The following is a 22376-nucleotide window of genomic DNA, read 5'->3' as shown; positions in this document are numbered from 1 at the left end:
ATCCTCTATGGTCTTTTTGGGCCACCTTAAGAAATGCAAAACTCTTTTTTGCATTCCATGTTACAGTTTTCTCAGATCACAGCTACTCTTGTTATAAAATTCTACTATAAAAGAGGTAATACCTGTTCCTTTAAACTCCTGAGATCAATTTCCTCCCAAAGGTCTCTTTTGATTCTTGAGTTTTCCTCTTATCAGTAGCCTCAGCCTTCATTCTGAATAAAAACTGAAAAGTTTACTCCAAGTCAACAAAATGCTTCTGCTAGAATTACGTAAGAGCATTGTTGGCAGAACTAGACTTCCCAGGGAGGGGAACAAATGCTGGAGCTATTCTCATGGCACTAATCATTTCTCCAAAGATTTTCCAGACTTCTAAGCAGGAACTGAACTCCACTGACATGTGCCCACCTCTAGGAAACAATTTTTGGCTCATTTCTGTTGTGATAAAATATTATTTATGTTCCTAATATTCTCTGTACCTCACCAGGGATTACTTAGGTCTACACCAGGCTTTTGCCTACCTCCTAAACCCAAACCTATGTTGTGGTACAGAATAATATTTAAGCTTTTAGATATTTAAAGCCCTTTTTTATCCAGTGTAGCATTTTCCTTGGGAAGGATAACCAGAGCCTTTAAAAATGAAGCAGGAATTGGCTACTTAGGAGATCTCTCAAAGTGCAAACTCTCTTGAATACAACTAGGAAAGGTGGTTCAAATCTTGACTCAGGCTGTGAAAGTCCAACAAACCAGTTTAAATTCACTACAGGATTGTCATGGGAAATGACATGGTCTTCTATTTCCTCTTGGTAAGCCAAGAGGCAGTTTGCACTTATTATATTATATATAAAGATCTATAAAGATCACTAGACAGGTACAATGGTCTTTGACCAAGCTAAAGAAAGAAGCTACCTGACTCTATAGAATAGACCCAGCTGGACTTAGAGATATGTTTTTGTAGCTTGCATTTTGTAACCTAGGCTCCTTCCTAGCTTTGCATTCTAGTAGAATACTCATTTTGCTTCTGGTAATTTTGTTACAGCTGACAGATGCTTTCTGTTCTGAGTCTTAAATGCTGTTGTGTAGCAATGTCAAGTCACATGATTCAACAACAATCAACCATTATTAACATGAAGACCTGAAACTAAGGACTACCATTAGTTTCTTGATACACAATTATAACCCAGTAAAGAGAAATATTAATCTGGCTTGATCACAATTCCAGAAGATAATGGCCTATCCTTCAACATAGACCAAATAAAGACCAGAAGAGAATTACAAATTGAAAAAGAAACTACAAGGGGCATTAAGGAAGACATTTGTTGGGATGATCACTGGGTGTCATACATAGGGGATGAATCACTGGAATCTACTCCTGAAATCATTATTGCACTATATGTTAACTAACTTGGATATAAATTAAAAACTAAATAAAAAATAGAAACTACAATTTGCAAAAATGTACACCTTGCAAGACGTGCAAGTCTACCAAACTTTGACAACACAAGAAATTGCCTAAGCTCAAACTTTGATTCCTAGGTCAATCAGATACACGTTTCAAGATAAGACCACAAACCGATCTAATGATAACTCTGCATAGTCAAGCATTCTAACGACACTGACTGTACTAGCAACTCTCTAGTTTCCAAATTTCCACTAATCCTTGCCAAAATGTTTAAAAACTAACTAGAGGCCCCAAACTCCTATATGTACGTACTCTTCCTTTGGAGATACCCCACAGTTCCTCTGGTGTCTGACTCCTTTGGTGCAGCTAGCTAATCAACATAGCTTTGATTACAGGTGAGATCTTGGTAGTTTTTGGTCAATGGATGTCACCGGTATAAATGAGCCAAGGGTTCCCTTCTGGAGACACAATAGCTTTACCTTAATAGGCAAAGGAATTAAATCCTATATTCTACACACAAATGCCTCACAACATTACCAGCATTAAATATAACCTCATCAGTATTAACCATGGTAATTTTATTAAAAAAACAAACATGTATGAATTTGCAGATATAAAACTGACAACCAACCTGTGTTAATGGAAAAACTTGTAATCTTAAGAAATACTAATTGAAAATAATTTCCCCATATGTAAGAATGTGAATTTGATATGTTTTCCCATACTTTGATATAGCTGATTTTAAGTTAACTACTCTAGCAAACCAATATAAAAATAAATGAAAGATTATAAATGCAATGGCATTTGGCACACTATTGTTGTAAATATACCTTATTTTTAAGTAAAAAATAAATCCTAGCCAAAACATAGTGTTTTGCATCTGAATATTATAAGCTTAAGGGAAAAAAAACTCATTAATGAAGTCATATTTTCATTTTTCCATGTGTTTAATTTTTTATAAAGATTATAATTAAGCTGCAGTCAATAAGTAGTTTTTAAACTTAGGTTGCATGATCCTTTTGACTTCACACTTTTAAATGGAGGCATTTCTCTTCAAAACATGACAAAGTTCAGAATCCATTAAAAATTATTTTATTCAAATTATGTTTTCCAAAAGAGAGGGTTCTGTGCTAGTCGTCTTTGAAAGTTTTCATACCTACAAAAGAAAAACATATTTACAAGAAAATTAAGATCTTTCATAATCTACTAAAGGACTTGTTAAAAAGCAAATAACTTTAGATGTCACTTCTAAAAAGCTGAGATAAAAAAGCTAAAATATTAATCTGAAAGTTAAATTATTCTTATAAAAGGACACTAAGCATAGTGAGTTAAGTGTGACTGGCTTGTATCAGAGAGTACAAATCATAATAAATTTTATTAATTTTTTATCTTCTGCAAATCTGACAGCTAGAAGGGACCTAAGAAAAAAAAAAACAAATCTAACTCCTCCTCCCTCATTTCATAGATGAGTAGAGAGGAAGAATTTACTCAAGGTCACATACCTACCTACATTTTAACAAATCTCAAACCTAATACCTTTCAGGGCTATCCATGCTACACCATGCTACCACTGCTCAACAAATTCTCCTTATGCATCCCACCACTGGGATATTCAAAGTGAAAAGTATACCTATAAAACAGAAATATGGGAAAGCTGAGAAATAAATTTGATTAATCATTTAAGTATAGGATGCAGTATAAACCACCCTGATACCTTATACAATGTCTACGTTAGACCAAGACTTTCTAAACTTACGAAAAAATTTTGCTTTGTATTTCAAGATTCCTATATGGTTACTTACAAGTTAAAATATTTGAAAATTTACAATCCTTAATTGTGGTCCCTAAACACAGGCAATTGTATTTTCCTGACTGTATCAACTCAATTGGCTACTACATAACAGAATATTTAGGGTAAGAATATTCCTCAATACGAACTCCACAGTACACTTTTTTATGGCATGCTAATGTTAATGTGTGCTGATGTCCACAATAAAAGAATATGTTTAAATGTCAAAGAAGAAATACATTCACAGGCAAAAAATATATATGGTTACTAAAAGCCTTAATATTAGAGACACAAAACTTCCCATACCATTTCAGAACCACATTTGCTGGAATGAACATTTCAGATGGACTTGGTGTCATCTGGGCCTGAGACACAGCAAATGATGAAGCAAAATTGTAGAAGTTGTCCAACATCTTTTGTGTGAACTGAAAAGTTAATAATGAATAGATTAATGAATCATGCTAAATATTCCACTTAGACCTTAGTATTTTTAATTAAAAATGTTTCTGCAGTAACTTGGTTTTAAGGACTGTGAGTTCTAAGACAGTCTAATGCTGCAAGTTAAGGAAAGTCATAAAATGACATTGTGGCACAAAATCTTAACAACCTGCCTTTAGTACTTTCTTTGCATCTCAAAGTATTTCTGTGATTTTTAACTAGTTTAATTTCCTAACATATTCATTTTAGGGGAAAAAATGTTTTTCCTTCAAAATATCTTTTATCTCTACCTCTACATATACCGTGCCCCCTCCTCAAATCCCACCCGCCTCAAATCAAACTACTTTCTCATATCTAAAATAATAACCATCTCTAAGAAGTCTTTTTCTTGCCAGAAAGATAAAGCCTTAAATATAATGAGGAAATACCTTATTAGCTTTTTATCTTTTTGCCTAGTAGTATCAAAGGTAATGTAATCCAAGAGGCTACCATTAAGTTACTTGAACTAATATCCAGAGTTCAGTAAAATCACTAACTAAAATATCAGTATCAGGGGGCGCCTGATTGGCTCAGTTGGTTAAGCGGCCGACTTCGACTCAGGTCATGATCTCACATTTGTGAGTTCGAGCCCCACTTCAGGCTCTGGGCTGACAACAAACAGCTCAGAGCCTGGAGCCTGTCTCAGATTCTGTGTCTCCCTCTTGCTCTCTGCCCTTCCCTGACTCACATTCTGGCGCTCTCTCTCAAAAATAATAAAATAAACATTAAAAAATTTTTAAAAATAAAATAAAATATCAGTATCAGTAGGAAAAAAACAACAGCAAACCTCCACACTAGCAACAAAATTTTAAAATGTAACTTTAAAAGCTGCAATTCAGAATAGACACAGTCTGTACATATCTAGGAAAACTGCTAAGAAGCTGATAAAACTGGGGTGGAAAATACTTCAAGACTGTCTTGAGAGACAGAAAAGAAATCAAATGAAAAGATCTATACACCATGTTCAGTGGGAAGATACAACACGTGCACAGATGGGTAGACATAATATAACAACAGCAATGTTCCCCAAATCAAACCTATAAATCCAATGTCATTTCCAACAAAATCCAATAAATTTTTCATGAAACTCAATAAGCTTATACTAAAATTATTATGGAGAATATCTAAACTTATTTTGATGAGCAGGAGGAGGGGTCTGACCTAACAGATATTAAGACTTTTACTGGCAAAGGGACAAATGAACTAACTGGAATAGAAGAGAGAGGCCAGAAACCTATCTAAGCCTATGTGACAATGTGATATATAACAAAGATGCTATTAACTCAGAGTTAAACAAACAAACAAACAAACAAACAAAAAGAAGGACTAGCTTTCAATTAATGGGGTTAGGACACCTACCTTTCCATAAGGGAAACATGAATTTAGATCGCTTCCCATACCACACACAAACATAATTCAAAAAGTAAAAGGTTAAACCTTTAAATACCCATAAGAGAACCTAACATCTTCACACATTAGGACAGCAAAAACTTCTCAAACACACACACACACACACACAAAATCACAAAAGATATGATCATCAACACAAAAATATAACATCTGCATGCAAAAAATACCAAAAACAATACTAAAAGACAAGCAACATACTAGGACAAAAACTTACAACATATAGAACAAAGGATTATTACCCAGAATACATAAAGACCACTTCCCAAAAAGGTAAAATTAAAAACTGCCAAATAATAGAAAATTGGGCAAAATATATAAACCATCATTGCTGTTAAAATATATATATAGGTGCCTGGGTGGCATAGTCAGTTGAGCATCTGATTCTTGATTTCATTTCAGCTCAGGTCATGATCCCAGGATTGTGGGATTGAGCCTTGTGACAAGCTCCGTGCTGAGCAGGCAGCCTGCAGGGTACCTGGGTAGCTCAGTCAGTTAAGCACTAGACTCTTGATTTCTGCTCAGGTCATGAACTCACGGTTATAAGACGGAGCCCCACATCAAGCTCCTCTCTGGGCATGAAACCTGCTTAAGATTCCCTCTCTGCCTCTCCCCATTCCCGGTTTGCACGCATGCACTTTCTCAAAAATAAAAACAAAACAAATGCAGGTCAAAATGAGAAAAGATGTTCAACTTCACCAGTAATCAAAAAATACAAATCCAAACAATAGTGGTATTCAAATTTCACCCATCAGTTTGGCAAAAATTTAAGGTCTTAACAAAAATAGTAGTGAAAATATCCATCAATATAGAAATGAAAAAAAAAACTGTCTCATTCATACAATTGCATACTATACAACAATTGAAATAAACTAGATTTATTCCATGTGTCAACACAGATAAATCTTTAAAATGTTGAATGAACAATAGCCAAGCTGCAAAAATTTGCACAGTATACCATTTACATTCATTTAAAAAATATACAAAAGGGACACACTCTGTCTCTGTCTCAAAAATAAACATTAAAAAAAATTTTTTTTAATAAATAAATAAAGGGGCGTCTGGATGGCTCAGTCGGTTGAGCGTCCGACTTCAGTTCAGGTCATGATCTCACGGTTTGTGGCTTCGAGCCCCACATCAGGTTCTGTGCTGACAGCTCGGAGGCTGCAGCCTTGTTTCAGATTCTGTGTCTCCCCCTCTCTCTGCCCCTCCCTCGCTTACGCTCTGCCTCTGTCTCAAAAATAAATAAACATTTAAAAAAAAATTTAAGAGGATCTGAAGTGAGCTCTGGGCTGACATCAGCAGGCCCAATGCAGGCCTCCAACAAACTGTGAGATCATAACTTAAGCCAAAGTTGGATGCTCAGCTGACTGAGCCACCCAGAATTCTTGGAGGAGGAGGGAAGATGGCGGCATAGGAGGACGCTGGGCTCACCGCGCATCCTGCTGATCACTTAGATTCCACCTACACCTGCCTAAATTACCCAGAAAACCACCAGAGGATTAGCAGAACGGAGTCGCCGGAGCCAAGCGCAGACGAGAGGCCCACGGAAGAGGGTAGGAAGGGCTGCGAGGCGGCGCGCGCTCCACGGACTGGCGGGAGGGAGCCGGGGCGGAGGGGCGGCTCACCGGCCAAGCAGAGCCCCCAAGTCTGGCTTGCAAAAAGCGGAGGGGCCTGACGGACTGTGTTCCGACAGCAAGCGCGACTTAGCGGCTGGGAGGTCATAAGTTAACAGCTCTGCTCAGAAAGCGGGAAGGCTGGAGGACAAAGGGAAGGAAAGCTGCTGAGCCCCCGGACGACAGAGCTCAGTTTGGTGGGGAACAAAGGCGCTCGCCAGCGCCATCTTCCCCGCCCATCCCCCAGCCAAAATCCCAAAGAGAACCAGTTCCGGCCAGGGAACTTGCTCGCTCCGCGCAAACACCCAACTCTGCGCTTCTGCGGAGCCAAACCTCCGGCAGCGGATCTGACTCCCTCCTGCTGCCACAGGGCCCCTCCTGAAGTGGATCACCTAAGGAGAAGCAAGCTAAGCCTGCCCCTCCTGCCCCTGTGCACCCTGCCTACCCACCCCAGCTAATACGCCAGATCCCCAGCATCACAAGCCTGGCAATGTGCAAGTAACCCAGACAGGCCACCCCACCCCACAGTGAATCCCGCCCCTAGGAGAGGGGAAGAGAAGGCACGCACCAGTCTGACTGTGGCCCCAGCGGTGGGCTGGGGGCAGACATCAGGTCTGACTGCGGCTCCGCCCACCAACTCCAGTTATACACCACAGCACAGGGGAAGTGCCCTGCAGGTCCTCACCACGCCAGGGACTATCCAAAATGACCAAGCGGAAGAATTCTCCTCAGAAGAATCTCCAGGAAATAACAACAGCTAATGAGCTGATCAAAAAGGATTTAAATAATATAACAGAAAGTGAATTTAGAATAATAGTCATAAAATTAATCGCTGGGCTTGAAAACAGTATAGCTGACAGCAGAGAATCTCTTGCTACAGAGATCAAGGGACTAAGGAACAGTCACGAGGAGCTGAAAAACGCTTTAAATGAAATGCATAACAAAATGGAAACCACCACAGCTCGGATTGAAGAGGCAGAGGAGAGAATAGGTGAACTAGAAGATAAAGTTATGGAAAAAGAGGAAGCTGAGAAAAAGAGAGATTAAAAAATCCAGGAGTATGAGGGGAAAATTAGAGAACTAAGTGATACACTAAAAAGAAATAATATACGCATCATTGGTATCCCAGAGGAGGAAGAGAGAGGGAAAGGTGCTGAAGGGGTACTTGAAGAAATAATAGCTGAGAACTTCCCTGAAGTGGGGAAGGAAAAAGGCATTGAAATCCAAGAGGCACAGAGAACTCCCTTCAGACGTAACTTGAATCGATCTTCTGCACGACATATCATAGTGAAACTGGCAAAATACAAGGATAAAGAGAAAATTCTGAAAGCAGCAAGGGGTAAACGTGCCCTCACATATAAAGGGAGACCTATAAGACTCGTGACTGATCTCTCTTTTGAAACTTGGCAGGCCAGAAAGAGTTGGCACGAGATTTTCAGTGTGCTAGACAGAAAAAATATGCAGCCGAGAATCCTTTATCCAGCAAGTCTGTCATTTAGAATAGAAGGAGAGATAAAGGTCTTCCCAAACAAACAAAAACTGAAGGAATTTGTCACCACTAAACCAGCCCTACAAGAGATCCTAAGGGGGACCCTGTGAGACAAAGTATCAGAGACATCACTACAAGCATAAAACATACAGACATCACAATGACTCTAAACCCATATCTTTCTATAATAACACTGAATGTAAATGGATTAAATGCGCCAACCAAAAGACATAGGGTATCAGAATGGATAAAAAAACAAGACCCATCTATTTGCTGTCTACAAGAGACTCATTTTAGACCTGAGGACACCTTTAGATTGACAGTGAGGGGATGGAGAACTATTTATCATGCTACTGGAAGCCAAAAGAAAGCTGGAGTAGCCATACTTATTTCAGACAAACTAGACTTTAAATTAAAGGCTGTAACAAGAGATGAAGAAGGACATTATATAATAGTGACAGGGTCTATCCATCAGGAAGAGCTAACAATTATAAATGTCTATGCGCCGAATACCGGAGCGCCCAAATATATAAAACAATTACTCATAAACATAAGCAACCTTATTGAGAAGAATGTGGTAATTGCAGGGGACTTTAACACCCCACTTACAGAAATGGATAGATCATCTAGACACACGGTCAATAAAGAAACAAGGGCCCTGAATGAGACATTGGATCAGATGGACTTGACAGATATATTTAGAACTCTGCATCCCAAAGCAACAGAATATACTTTCTTCTCGAGTGCACATGGAACATTCTCCAAGATAGATCATATACTGGGTCACAAAACAGCCCTTCATAAGTTTACAAGAATTGAAATCATACCATGCATACTTTCAGACCACAATGCTATGAAGCTTGAAATCAACCACAGAAAAAAGTCTGGAAAACCTCCAAAAGCATGGAGGTTAAAGAACACCCTACTAACGAATGAGTGGGTCAACCAGGCAATTCGAGAAGAAATTAAAAAATATATGGAAACAAACGAAAATGAAAATACAACAATCCAAACGCTTTGGGACGCAGCGAAGGCAGTCCTGAGAGGAAAATACATTGCAATCCAGGCCTATCTCAAGAAACAAGAAAAATCCCAAATACAAAATCTAACAGCACACCTAAAGGAAATAGAAGCAGAACAGCAAAGGCAGCCTAAACCCAGCAGAAGAAGAGAAATAATAAAGATCAGAGCAGAAATAAACAATATAGAATCTAAAAAAACTGTAGAGCAGATCAACGAAACCAAGAGTTGGTTTTTTGAAAAAATAAACAAAATTGACAAACCTCTAGCCAGGCTTCTCAAAAAGAAACGGGAGATGACCCAAATAGATAAAATCATGAATGAAAATGGAATGATTACAACCAATCCCTCAGAGATACAAACAATTATCAGGGAATACTATGAAAAATTATATGCCAACAAATTGGACAACCTGGAAGAAATGGACAAATTCCTGAACACCCACACTCTTCCAAAACTCAATCAGGAGGAAATAGAAAGCTTGAACAGACCCATCACCAGCGAAGAAATTGAATCGGTTATCAAAAATCTCCCAACAAATAAGAGTCCAGGACCAGATGGCTTCCCAGGGGAGTTCTACCAGACGTTTAAAGCAGAGATAATACCTATCCTTCTCAAGCTATTCCAAGAAATAGAAAGGGAAGGAAAACTTCCAGACTCATTCTATGAAGCCAGTATTACTTTGATTCCTAAACCAGACAGAGACCCAGTAAAAAAAGAGAACTACAGGCCAATATCCCTGATGAATATGGATGCAAAAATTCTCAATAAGATACTAGCAAACCGAATTCAACGGCATATAAAAAGAATTATTCACCATGATCAAGTGGGATTCATTCCTGGGATGCAGGGCTGGTTCAACATTCGCAAATCAATCAACGTGATACATCACATTAACAAAAAAAAAGAGAAAAATCATATGATCCTGTCAATCGATGCAGAAAAGGCCTTTGACAAAATCCAGCACCCTTTCTTAATAAAAACCCTTGAGAAAGTCGGGATAGAAGGAACATACTTAAAGATCATAAAAGCCATTTATGAAAAGCCCACAGCTAACATCATCCTCAACGGGGAAAAACTGAGAGCTTTTTCCCTGAGATCAGGAACACGACAGGAATGTCCACTCTCACCGCTGTTGTTTAACATAGTGCTGGAAGTTCTAGCATCAGCAATCAGACAACAAAAGGAAATCAAAGGCATCAAAATTGGCAAAGATGAAGTCAAGCTTTCGCTTTTTGCAGATGACATGATATTATACATGGAAAATCCGACAGACTCCACCAAAAGTCTGCTAGAACTGATACATGAATTCAGCAAAGTTGCAGGATACAAAATCAATGTACAGAAATCAGTTGCATTCTTATACACTAACAATGAAGCAACAGAAAGACAAATAAGGAAACTGATCCCATTCACAATTGCACCAAGAAGCATAAAATACCTAGGAATAAATCTAACCAAAGATGTAAAGGATCTGTATGCTGAAAACTATAGAAAGCTTATGAAGGTAATTGAAGAAGATTTAAAGAAATGGAAAGACATTCCCTGCTCATGGATTGGAAGAATAAATATTGTCAAAATGTCAATACTACCCAAAGCTATCTACACATTCAATGCAATCCCAATCAAAATTGCACCAGCATTCTTCTCGAAACTAGAACAAGCAATCCTAAAATTCATATGGAACCACAAAAGTCCCCGAATAGCCAAAGGAATTTTGAAGAAGAAGACCAAAGCAGGAGGCATCACAATCCCAGACTTTAGCCTCTACTACAAAGCTGTCATCATCAAGACAGCATGGTATTGGCACAAAAACAGACACATAGACCAATGGAATAGAATAGAAACCCCAGAACTAGACCCACAAACGTATGGCCAACTCATCTTTGACAAAGCAGGAAAGAACATCCAATGGAAAAAAGACAGTCTCTTTAACAAATGGTGCTGGGAGAACTGGACAGCAACATGCAGAAGGTTGAAACTAGACCACTTTCTCACACCATTCACAAAAATAAACTCAAAATGGATAAAGGACCTGAATGTGAGACAGGAAACCATCAAAACCTTAGAGGAGAAAGCAGGAAAAGACCTCTCTGACCTCAGCCGTAGCAATCTCTTACTCGACACATCCCCAAAGGCAAGGGAATTAAAAGCAAAAGTGAATTACTGGGACCTTATGAAGATAAAAAGCTTCTGCACAGCAAAGGAAACAACCAACAAAACTAAAAGGCAACCAACGGAATGGGAAAAGATATTTGCAAATGACATATCGGACAAAGGGCTAGTATCCAAAATCTATCAAGAGCTCACCAAACTCCACCCCCGAAAAGCAAATAACCCAGTGAAGAAATGGGCAGAAAACATGAATAGACACTTCTCTAAAGAAGACATCCGGATGGCCAACAGGCACATGAAAAGATGTTCAGCGTCGCTCCTTATCAGGGAAATACAAATCAAAACCACACTCAGGTATCACCTCACGCCAGTCAGAGTGGCCAAAATGAACAAATCAGGAGACTATAGATGCTGGAGAGGATGTGGAGAAATGGGAACCCTCTTGCACTGTTGGTGGGAATGCAAATTGGTGCAGCCGCTCTGGAAAGCAGTGTGGAGGTTCCTCAGAAAATTAAAAATAGACCTACCCTATGACCCAGCAATAGCACTGCTAGGAATTTATCCAAGGGACACAGGAGTACTGATGCATAGGGGCACTTGTACCCCAATGTTCATACCAGCACTCTCAACAATAGCCAAATTATGGAAAGAGCCTAAATGTCCATCAACTGATGAATGGATAAAGAAATTGTGGTTTATATACACTATGGAATACTACGTGGCAATGAGAAAAAATGAAATATGGCCTTTTGTAGCAACGTGGATGGAACTGGAGAGTGGGATGCTAAGTGAAATAAGCCATACAGAGAAAGACAGATACCATATGGTTTCACTCTTATGTGGATCCTGAGAAACTTAACAGGAACCCATGGGGGAGCGGAAGGTAAAAAAAAAAAAAAGAGGTTAGAGTGGGAGAGAGCCAAAGCATAAGAGACTGTTGAGAACTGAGAGCAAACTGAGGGTTGATGGGGGGTGGGAGGGAGGTGAGGGTGGGTGATGGGTATTGAGGAGGGCACCTTTTGGGATGAGCACTGGGTGTTGTATGGAAACCAATTTGACAATAAATTTCATATATAAATTTAAAAAAAAATTTAAAAAGATACAAAGGGGTAATCAACAAGAAAAACAGAGAAAACAAAAAAAAAAGGACTACAACACAGAAGAGAAATAAAAGGAATTTCTCCAATAATGGTTAAAGAAAATAAAACCTTGACTATAGTTATGCAACAGACCCAGAGAATAATCAGTCCACAAAAGAACAAAAAAGAGTTCCAAGAAGGATATTAGCAAAAAAAAATTTAAAAACTGCTTTTTAAAAATATACTGAATGGGAATTTATACTTGGCAGAGTTTGGGCATAAATTAGACCTGGAAACAGAAATCCATACAAAGGAAAAATGCATTTATTAACCAAGAAAAATAAAACGTTATACAAGAAAGAAAACGCAAATCACAGTATGTTGGCTCAGTTCTGAAAAACATTTAGTGATCATGATACTGAAAACTGATTAATTAAATGAAAATCAGTAATAAAATGGTTGGGGGTGGGGGTGGTGCCTGGCTGGCTCAGTCAGTAGGGCATGTGACTCCTGATCTTGGGGTTGTAAGTTTAAGCCCCACAATGGGTGTAAATCTTGGGGCTCCTTGGTGATGCAGTTAAGCATCTCACTCCTGATTTTGACTTAGGAGATCAAGCCCCACATCAGGTTCCATGCTGGGCATGGAGCCTGCTTGAGATTCTTGTTCTCCCTCATCACCCCATCTGCACACAATCTCTCGCCTAAAAATAAAATAAAATCTTAAAAAAAAAAAAAAAAAAAGGTGGGGATGGGCACCTGGGTGGCTCAGTTGGTTGGAGCAACCGACTTTGGCTCAGGTCATAATCTCTAGGTTGGTGAATTTGAGCTCCACATTGGGCTTTGCACTGGCAGGGCAGAGCCTGCTTCAGATTCTCTGTCTCTGCTTCAGATTCTCTCCCTCACTCTCTCTCCCTTCCCTGATTTCACACTCTTTTTCAAAATAAGTAAAATGAACACTAAAAAAAAAAAGTGGGGAGAAAAGATATCTCCATATGCTGGGGAACAGAGGAAAGAGAGAGCTAAATCACATTAGGCATTGGTAAGTCGATGGAAAACACCTACAACAGACAAATTGGTTAAGAACAGATTAAGCAAGTTTTTTCTGACACATGGAAGTTAAATACAGGAAGAAATCGGTGAAAAAAAAATGAGAAGGAGGTTGAAGGTTGAAAGTGAGTACTTTTAAGGAGCAGAAAAAGAAGAATATAAGAAGTATAACCAAGGACAACTGTCTTGCATGTAAAACTGTGTGATGTTTAAGCCACGTACACGTACTATTAATAAAAAGTAAAAGAAGTAAGAGTAATCAAGAATATAAATTAAAAACATGTTTAAATGAGTAGTGCTATACATTTTTTGTGGACATATATGTTTCTTTTAAAGTACTAACACAGGATGGCAAAAATATATGAAGTTAGAAGAGTAGCTACCAGAAAAATGGGAAGAAGAGAAGCAGAAGCCACCAAGCCTTATCTGAAATACTTTCTTTTTAAAATTAGTAGCAAATATGCTACTAATTAGTGGCGAATATGTTAAATCTAGGTGGAAGACACTCTGAAGTCTTCTTATATAATCCACTATAAAGAGAGCTCTATAAGAACAACTATTATTTTGTCTACCTATTTTTATCCATTTGTGCTTAGAAAGCACCTGGTACACAGGAGGCATACAATATTTGTAGGATGTATTTTCCTATATATTTAAAATATCTCATAATAAAATATTTAATAAAAAGTACATATGCTTTGGGGCACCTGAGTGGCTCAGTCAGTTGGTTGAGCATCCAGCTCTTGATTTCAGCTCAGGTCATGATCTCACGGTTCGTGGGACTGAGCCCCGCCTTAGACTCTGCACTGACAGTGTGGAGCTTGCTTGGGATTCTCTCCCACTCGCTCCCTGCCCTTCCCCCACTCTCTTGCACTCTCTCAAAATAAATAAATAAGCATTAAAAAAATACATATGCTTTATTTAAAAAGCTCAAATAATTTATAAATATCTAGAGTAAAAAGTCTTCTTAAACTCTCTCCAGGGATAACACCACTTGGGTATGTATTTTTCAGACATTTTTCTAATATTGTCTATCTGGGATACTGTAACTATTGCTTTACAACTTGCTATTCTCAGCACAGCAGTATGTTTTTTTAATTACTGGAAAAAAAAAAAAAAAAAAGACCCAGACTCTATCATTCTTTTAATTCAGCTCATTCTCAAGAGATCATGTGACAAGTCTGCCTTTAAATTCATGGCCAAAACCCTAAAGAATATGCCGCCCAGAAAAGGATTCCCTAGTTCATTCACCCTCCTCCTCTCCTAGTGGACTTATTTAATAATCCTTTTCCTTTAAATATCCAATACTCCTTTCTCTTCAATCTTAGCTGATGACCTTGTTTCCTATTTCACTGAACAAAGAGAAGGAATCAAGAGAGAACGTGCACAAGTTCTCATCACCACCTTTACCAACCTCTTGCATCCATCCGTATCCATATATCCATTACTATGAGCACTGTCCATTATCCTATCTAATGTACTCTCATTTCCTACTCAAGGACACCACTTCAGCAACTCTCCCCATTCTCCTGCATCATTAGTTTTTCTTTAATGCTTCATTCACATCAGTCAAACATGATGTAATATCTCCCATTAAAAACAGTAAAAAAAAGTCCTTGTACCCATAGCCCCCCTTAAGTAACCAAACCATTTATCTGCCGTCCTCCACAACTATACTCATCAAGAGTCATCTATAGTCACTACTGTTTCCACTTCCTTCTCTCCAACTCACTCCAAACTCTTCCTCTACCACCCTGAACTCTTATCAAACTCTTCAATGACTTCTATCTTGCTGAATCCAGTGGTTACTTCTCGGCCTCATCTCAACCCATCAGCAATGATACTACTGATACTTCCTTCTTCAAAACCAGTCTCTGCTTGGCTTCCAAAACACTACTTTTGGGGTCTCCTCCTACTTTAGGCTACTCTTTTTCTCTCTTCATTTCTTAAGCTTCTCAAATTTGAAATGGCCCTGAGATCAAATTTTCTATTTATAATTACTTGTCTAGTAACCACAGTCCTACAAAACTCTAGATAAGATCTCTACAATGATGACTCCCATTTTGATCTGTGTCCTAGACCTCGCTCTTGAACTCTAGACTCGTCATCTCCAGCTGGATGTCTAACAAGCATCCCAAACATAGTACAACCAAAATCCAACTCCTGATTCCACTCCCAGCCCATACTTGTGTTCAATATTCCATGTTCAAGTTCCTCAAGCCAACATCCTTGGGCCACACTTGATGTCTCTCTTTAATCTCAGACCTTACATGTGATCCACACCATGAAACACTACAGGCTCCATCTTCAAATTATCTCTAGAAATCAACTATAGGCATGCCTCAGACATACTGCCATTTAGTTCCAGACACTACAGTAAAGTGAGTCAAGTCAATGCTTTGGTTTTCTAGTGCATATAAAAATTTTGTTTACACTACACTATAGTCTGTTAAGTATGCACTAGCATTATGTCTGAAAAAATGTACATACCTTCATTAAAAAAATACTTTATTGCTAGAAAATGCTAAACATCATCTGAGCTTTCAGCGAGTCATAATCTTTTTGTTGGTGGAGGGTCTTGCCTCAATGTTGATGGCTGCTGACTGATCAAGGGTGGTGGTTTCTGAAGGTTGGGGTGGCTGTGGCAAATTCTTAACATAAAACAACAATGAAGTTTGCCTCATAGATTGACTCTTTTTTCACTTGAACCCTTAAAGGCCATTGTAGGGTTATTAACTGGCCTAATTTCAATATTGTTGTGTCTCAGGGAATAGGGAGGCCTGAGGAGAGAAAGATCAGGGAATAGTTGGTAAGTGGAGGAGTCAGAAAACACACAACACTTAGCAATTAAGTTCTCCATCTCATATGGGCACAGTTCATGGTGCCCCAAAACAATTATAATAGTAACATCAAAGGTTATTGATCACGGATTACCATAACAAATAAAATAACAAAAAAGTTTAAGATATTGCAAGAATTACCAACATGTTCAAAGAGACATGAAGTGAGCAAATGCTGTTGGAAAAATGCTGCTGACAGATTTGCTCCATTCAGGGTTGCCACAAACCTTCAATATATAAAAAAACAGTACCTGTGAGGTACAATATAGTGAAGTGCAATAAAACAAGATATGCCAGTACTTTTAATTACCTTCATATCCACCTCCCAGGACTTCACCAGTTCAAGTCATTATAATCTCTCATCTAGATTTTCATAAGAGCCTCCTAATTAATCTTCCTCCTTCCCACTACAGTGTCTCTCCAAAAATGCAAAATGATCCTTTTAAAATGTAACTTAGATCCTCTTACTCTTCTCAAAACCCTCTTATGTCTTCTTTTCCAAATAGAATATAAGCTAAAGTCCTTATAAAAGCCAGTGAGGTACCATGATTTTATCCTGCGTCCACCTCCCCAATTACTCTCATCTCATCTCCCATCTCTCACCCTTGCTCGCTCTACTCCAGCCACAAAGACCTTCATATTATTTTCCAAACAACAAAATTATTTTTCTACCTCAGGGCCTTTGTATTAGCTACACCTTTGCCTACATCATTCTCCCCTTCAGCCTTTCGTCATACAGAGGTTAAAAGTCAATCATCATTGGGGTGTCTGGCTGACTCAGTTGGTTGAGCGTGCAACCTCAGCTCAGGTCACGATCTCCTGATTCATAAGTTTGAACTCTGCATCAAGCTTGCTGCTGTCAGGGAGGAGTATGCTTCAGATCCTCTGTCCCTCTCTCTCTCTGTACCTCCCCGACATGTGCTGTCTCAAAAATAAACATTTTTTGCTTAAGCCAATCATCATGGAATTATGTCAGTTTAAGCTCCTTGAGGATGAGAATCTTGCTTATAAAATTCACAACTATACACCTACAACCTAGTATACTGTGGGAGGGGAAAAAATGTTAATATTTAATCCCATTTTTAAATTGCTTTGAGCTATTTCATCACTATAAAAACAAGTCTCATCAAAACATTTACCAATTTTAGAGTACCTATAGAAGTAGACAAGGTTAAATTATCCACAGAAGCCAATAACTTATGCCATACATATTTACCTTCAATTTTACAGGTTTTCTACCATGAAGCTCATTTTTAAAGTACAGAATTTGATTTTAAAATTTAGAAAATAATGAAATATGCATTGCATTACCTGAGTGAATGAGTCAACTGAGGATACAGCAGCACTGCCTACTGGAGTCTGCTGAGCCAAACTGTCCAATAATTCCACTGAAATTCCGATCTGAGCAACAGATGGAGTTCGGACAATATTCATGGCTCCAAAAGGGTGTTGGCTTCCTTCTCCTGAAAGAAATTAACATGTACCGCAAATTTCAAGTTTAACTTGTAGCCAAATTCCTTTGTAAATATGTGAAAAACCTCTGATCTACATGCACTAAAAGGTTTCGATTAAAGTTGGTCTTTTTTCACATAAATGTAAAAGGCTAGTTTTTACCAAACTAACAAAGAAAACTGAAATTTTCCCCACCAGAAAAAAGATGTTACTTCTTTAAAGCTTATTAAAACTACTGCAGCTAAAAATGAAAAGTAACAACACAATGAGAAAAATAAATGAATAAGCATGAATTACATTAAAAAATTCTCAATGCTAACTCAAAGGGAACAATATTTTTTAAGATTTTTTTAAGTTAGTTTACTGAGGGTTGATGGGGAGGTGGGAGGGAGGGGAAAGTGGGTGATGGGCACTGAGGAGGGCACCTGTTGGGATGAGCACTGGGTGTTGTATGGAAACCAATTTGACAATAAATTTCATATTAAAAAAAAGATTTTTTAAGTTAGTTTTAACATTTTCTCATCACTCCACTAAATAAAGATCTTAAATTACCATTGACAAATGACATGGTATATTTTATTAAATGTCATGTATCACTCCCACTTAACACCTGATAATGTTATCAAACAAGCAGTAAAGCTTATTAATGGAAAATAACCAATAACTCTTTCCCTTTATAAATCAATGTATCATTAAGTATACTTCTGAGCCTGTAAGTGCTATCTAACTTATATGTGGAAAATATAGGCCAATTTTTTTAATCCACATATGACATAATCAGAAAAGTGAGTCTGAAGGAAAAAACATCATACAATAGATTTTTGGATTATCTGCTGTTTTCATAGGACTATAAAATGTCTAATCAAATACTGAAGGACAAAAACCTGGGGCAACACACAGTCCTAATAACTAGAACATTCATTACAAATACCAAAACTCTCCTTAAATTTTCAAGCATATGAATAAAAAGTTATAATGTATTTTTCTGTGATTTAAAAATACACACACACACACACACACACACCTCACTAAATATGACTAGTTTAAGATAGTTTCAGTAGTTTTAAATTAACTGTTTTATCAAACTTCCATATATTTATGAATTTTCCAGATTTGTTTCTATATTTGTGGTCAGAGAACATACTTTGTATGATTTGCTTTTAAATATATCAAGATTTGTTTTGTGGCCTAATATATGGCCTATCCAAAAAACTCCTCCATGTGCACATTCTTAGTGCATTCTGCTGTTGTTGGGAAGAATGTTCTTTGTAAGACGGTTAGGTGTAGGAGGTTTATAGTGTTCACACTTTCTATTTCCTTGATGATCCTCTGTCTAGTCATTCTACCCATTACTGAAAGCAGGGTTAAGTTTCCAACTATAATTGTTGAACCATATTCTCCCTTCAATCCTGCCACATTTTGCTTCATGTATTTTGAAATTCTGTTGTTAGGTACAAAAAGTTTATAATTGTTATTACCTTTCCGATAGATTGACCCCTTTATCACTATATAATGTCCTTCTTTATCTCTTATAACAATTTTTTTCATACATTTATTTAGTCTGATTTTAGTCCACCCACTCAAGCTCTTTTAGTTACTATTTGCATGTTTAGTTACTGATGCATTTTTCATCCTTTCCTTTCAACCAATGATTGTGTCTGAATCAACAGATAGATTTTTTTTTATCCATTCTGAAAACCTCTGCCTTTTAACTGAAAAATTTAATTTTGCTAGTGTACCATATTAATTCTCTTATCATTTATTTTACTATATATTTTTGCTATTTCCTTAGTCCTTGCACATCTTCATTTATAACAACCCAGTCTAGATTAAGACCAATTTAATTTCAGTAGTACACAAAAACTTTGCTCCTATATAATTTCTCTATGTGTTGTCATAAATTACATCTTTATAAATAGCATGCCCATAAACATGGGTTTATAGTTTCTTCTTTATGCAGTTGTCTTTTATATCAAATAGGGGGAAAAGGAGTTACAAACAAAATGTACACTACTTTTACAATTACCTACGTAGTTACATTTACCTGTGTTTTTTCTTTCATGTGAATGCAAATTACTGTCTCATGCCCTCTCTTTTCAGCCTGAAGGACTCTCTTTAGTACTTCTTGTAGGCTAAGTCTTTAAGCAATGACTCTCTGTTTTACCTGAGAATGTCATCTCTCCTTCATTTCGGATAGATAGTTTTTTGTTTTTTGTTTTTATAAATTTTTTTTTCAACATTTATATTTTGGGGACAGAGAGAGACAGAGCATGAACGGGGGAGGGGCAGAGAGAGAGGGAGACACAGAATCCGAAACAGGCTCCAGGCTCTGAGCTGTCAGCCCAGAGCCCGACGCGGGGCTTGAACTCACGGACCGCGAGATCGTGACCTGGCTGAAGTCGGACGCTTAACCGACTGCGCCACCCAGGCGCCCCTCGGATAGATAGTTTTGATAGAGAATTATTTACAGTTTTTCTTTCAGTGCTTTGTCATCCCAATGCCTTTGGATTCCATTGTTTCTGATAAGAAACCAGCTGTTAATCTAAGAATCGTTGTTATTTGAGGAGCTGATTCTCTTGCCACTTTCAAAATTCTCTTTGTCTTTGACAGTTTGATTATGATAGGCTGTGGTATAGAGTTTACCCCACTTGGAGTTTATTGAACTTCTTAAGCGTGTTATGTTTTTCATCAAATTTACAAAGTTTTATTAGGGCATTATTTCTTCAAATATTCTTTCCTCCCCTCCTCTCTCCTCCTTCTCCAACTCCTATTATGCATATGTTGGTATACTTGATGACATCTCATAGGTCTCAAAGACTGTTCATTTTTCTTCTTTCAGCTCTTCAAACTAGGTATTTCAACTGACCTTTCTTTGAGTTCATTGACTCTTCCTTTGGCCTACTCAAATCTACTGAAACCGTCTAGTGAACTCTTCATTTCCTACTGTTACTTTTCAGCTCCATCATTTATGTTTAGCTCCTTTTGATAACTTCTCTATTGATATTTGATGGAGCATCATTCTCCTGGTTGTTTAATTTTCAGTAAGTTCAAGGTCATAATGCTTCCTAGGGACGGTTTCTGTTCATTTCTTCTCTGAAAGGGCCTTACTTTCTTTGCATGCTTCATAAAACTTTTTATGGAAAACTGGATGTTGAATATTACAATGTCGCAAATCTAGAAATCAGATGTTTCCCCTCCTTAGGATTTACTGTTAATATATACTTTTTCGTTAATGACTTTTCTGAACCAATACTATGAAGTATTTTTTGTCGTGTGTGATCACTGACATCTCTGTTCTATTAGCTTAGTGGTCAACCAGTGATTGAACAGACATTTCCTTAAAAGCCTAGAACCCAAAAATTCTCCCAGTCTTTGAAGATGGCTCTGTGTGTTGGGACATTCCTTTAATACTAACCAGGCAGCTTACAACTCTGCCTTAGCCCTCACTTCCAGACTACACAGAGCCCCAAAGTCAGCCAGAACAAACTTACAACCTTCTTAAGGTCCTAAGCCTGAGCTTGTGCACAGCCTGAACATTTATGTGCACAGCCATGACTGTAAATAGTCTTTGAGATTTCCAAAAATTTCCAAGTCCAAGTCCTCAAAGCCCTTCTTCCTCAAAGTATCTTATTCCCAGCCTTTCCTCTCAAGCTTTTTAGTCAGTCTATTTTTGCTCCAATTGTTGTCAGTGCCTCAGGCAGCAGTAACAAAGTATATATTTTTGACAAACACTCCCAAGGTTGTCACTTCAGTGAGATAAAGGAAAGTCTTTTCAATTAATCTTAAGGGAACCACCAGACAAATCAAAAAAAATTACAGTCAACCCTTGAGCAACACAGGTTTGAACTGTGAGTCCACTTGTACATAGATTTTTTATAGTACAAATTGTAAATGTACTTTCCTTATGACTTTCTTAATATTTTCTTTTCTCTTACTTTTTCCCTAACTTATATATACAGTATTATGTAACACATATAACATACAAAATACATGTTACTCAACTTTTATGAGTAAGGCTTCCAGTCAACAGTAGGTTATTAGCAGTTATATTTTTGGGGAGTCAAAAGTTATACATGGATTTTCAACTGCACAGGAGGTACATGCCCCAACCCCCATGATGTTCAAGGGTCAACTGTAATTATAATGTGTTGTGAATGAGGTCTATTTGGCTCTCTCTGGTACCAGTATCAAGAACAACGGCTATTATTTTCAAGGCTACCACTGAGCTGAGGAACATGGGATGGGTACAGGGTAAGTTCAAATGCCACAAAGCTTGCTGTTCTTACCTAGATGCAGTGATTTTCTTGATTAATGCTCCCCTGGTTACTACAAACTTTTGGTTACTTTCCAGAGTCCTGAAAAAGATTCTGACAGTTTTTGACAATTTTGGTTGCTGTTGCTGGTTTTATGGAGAGATGGACTCGAAGTTTTTTTGAAGTTTTAACTGTTTTAAACCTAGAATTATGCTAAGTTGAGAAGATGTACTGCTATTTGTCTGCATAACAGGTTCCAAAGACCTCAATCAAGGAAACCTTATACTGCCTTAGTTTTAACTACTCAGGGACGATCTGCCCAAGCAGAAAGCCTTGTCATCTCTAACCTCCTTTTTTTTTTTTTTCAACGTTTATTTATTTTTGGGACAGAGA

General features: G+C 37.8%; 1 protein-coding gene across 1 annotated transcript in view; it reads right to left on the bottom strand.

Moving 5' to 3' along the window:
• Window positions 1-2474: 2474 nt before the first annotated feature.
• The window catches only part of HIKESHI (heat shock protein nuclear import factor hikeshi), a 49930-nt gene continuing 30028 nt past the window's right edge, over window positions 2475-22376 (bottom strand). Inside the window, exons 3-5 of the mRNA XM_040489562.1 lie at window positions 17590-17741; window positions 3495-3613; window positions 2475-2555 (exon numbers count right to left, since the gene is read on the bottom strand). Coding sequence (XP_040345496.1) covers window positions 2501-2555; window positions 3495-3613; window positions 17590-17741 — 326 coding nt within the window. The 3' untranslated portion in view covers window positions 2475-2500. The remainder of the gene's footprint in view (window positions 2556-3494; window positions 3614-17589; window positions 17742-22376) is intronic.

The sequence above is a fragment of the Herpailurus yagouaroundi genome, unplaced genomic scaffold (assembly GCF_014898765.1).
Source record: "Herpailurus yagouaroundi ecotype Mexico unplaced genomic scaffold, PumYag 180, whole genome shotgun sequence".
NCBI classification, from domain to species: Eukaryota; Metazoa; Chordata; class Mammalia; order Carnivora; family Felidae; genus Herpailurus; species Herpailurus yagouaroundi.
Note: the sequence above shows the minus strand (reverse complement) of the source record. Positions and strands in the feature narration are given on the sequence as shown.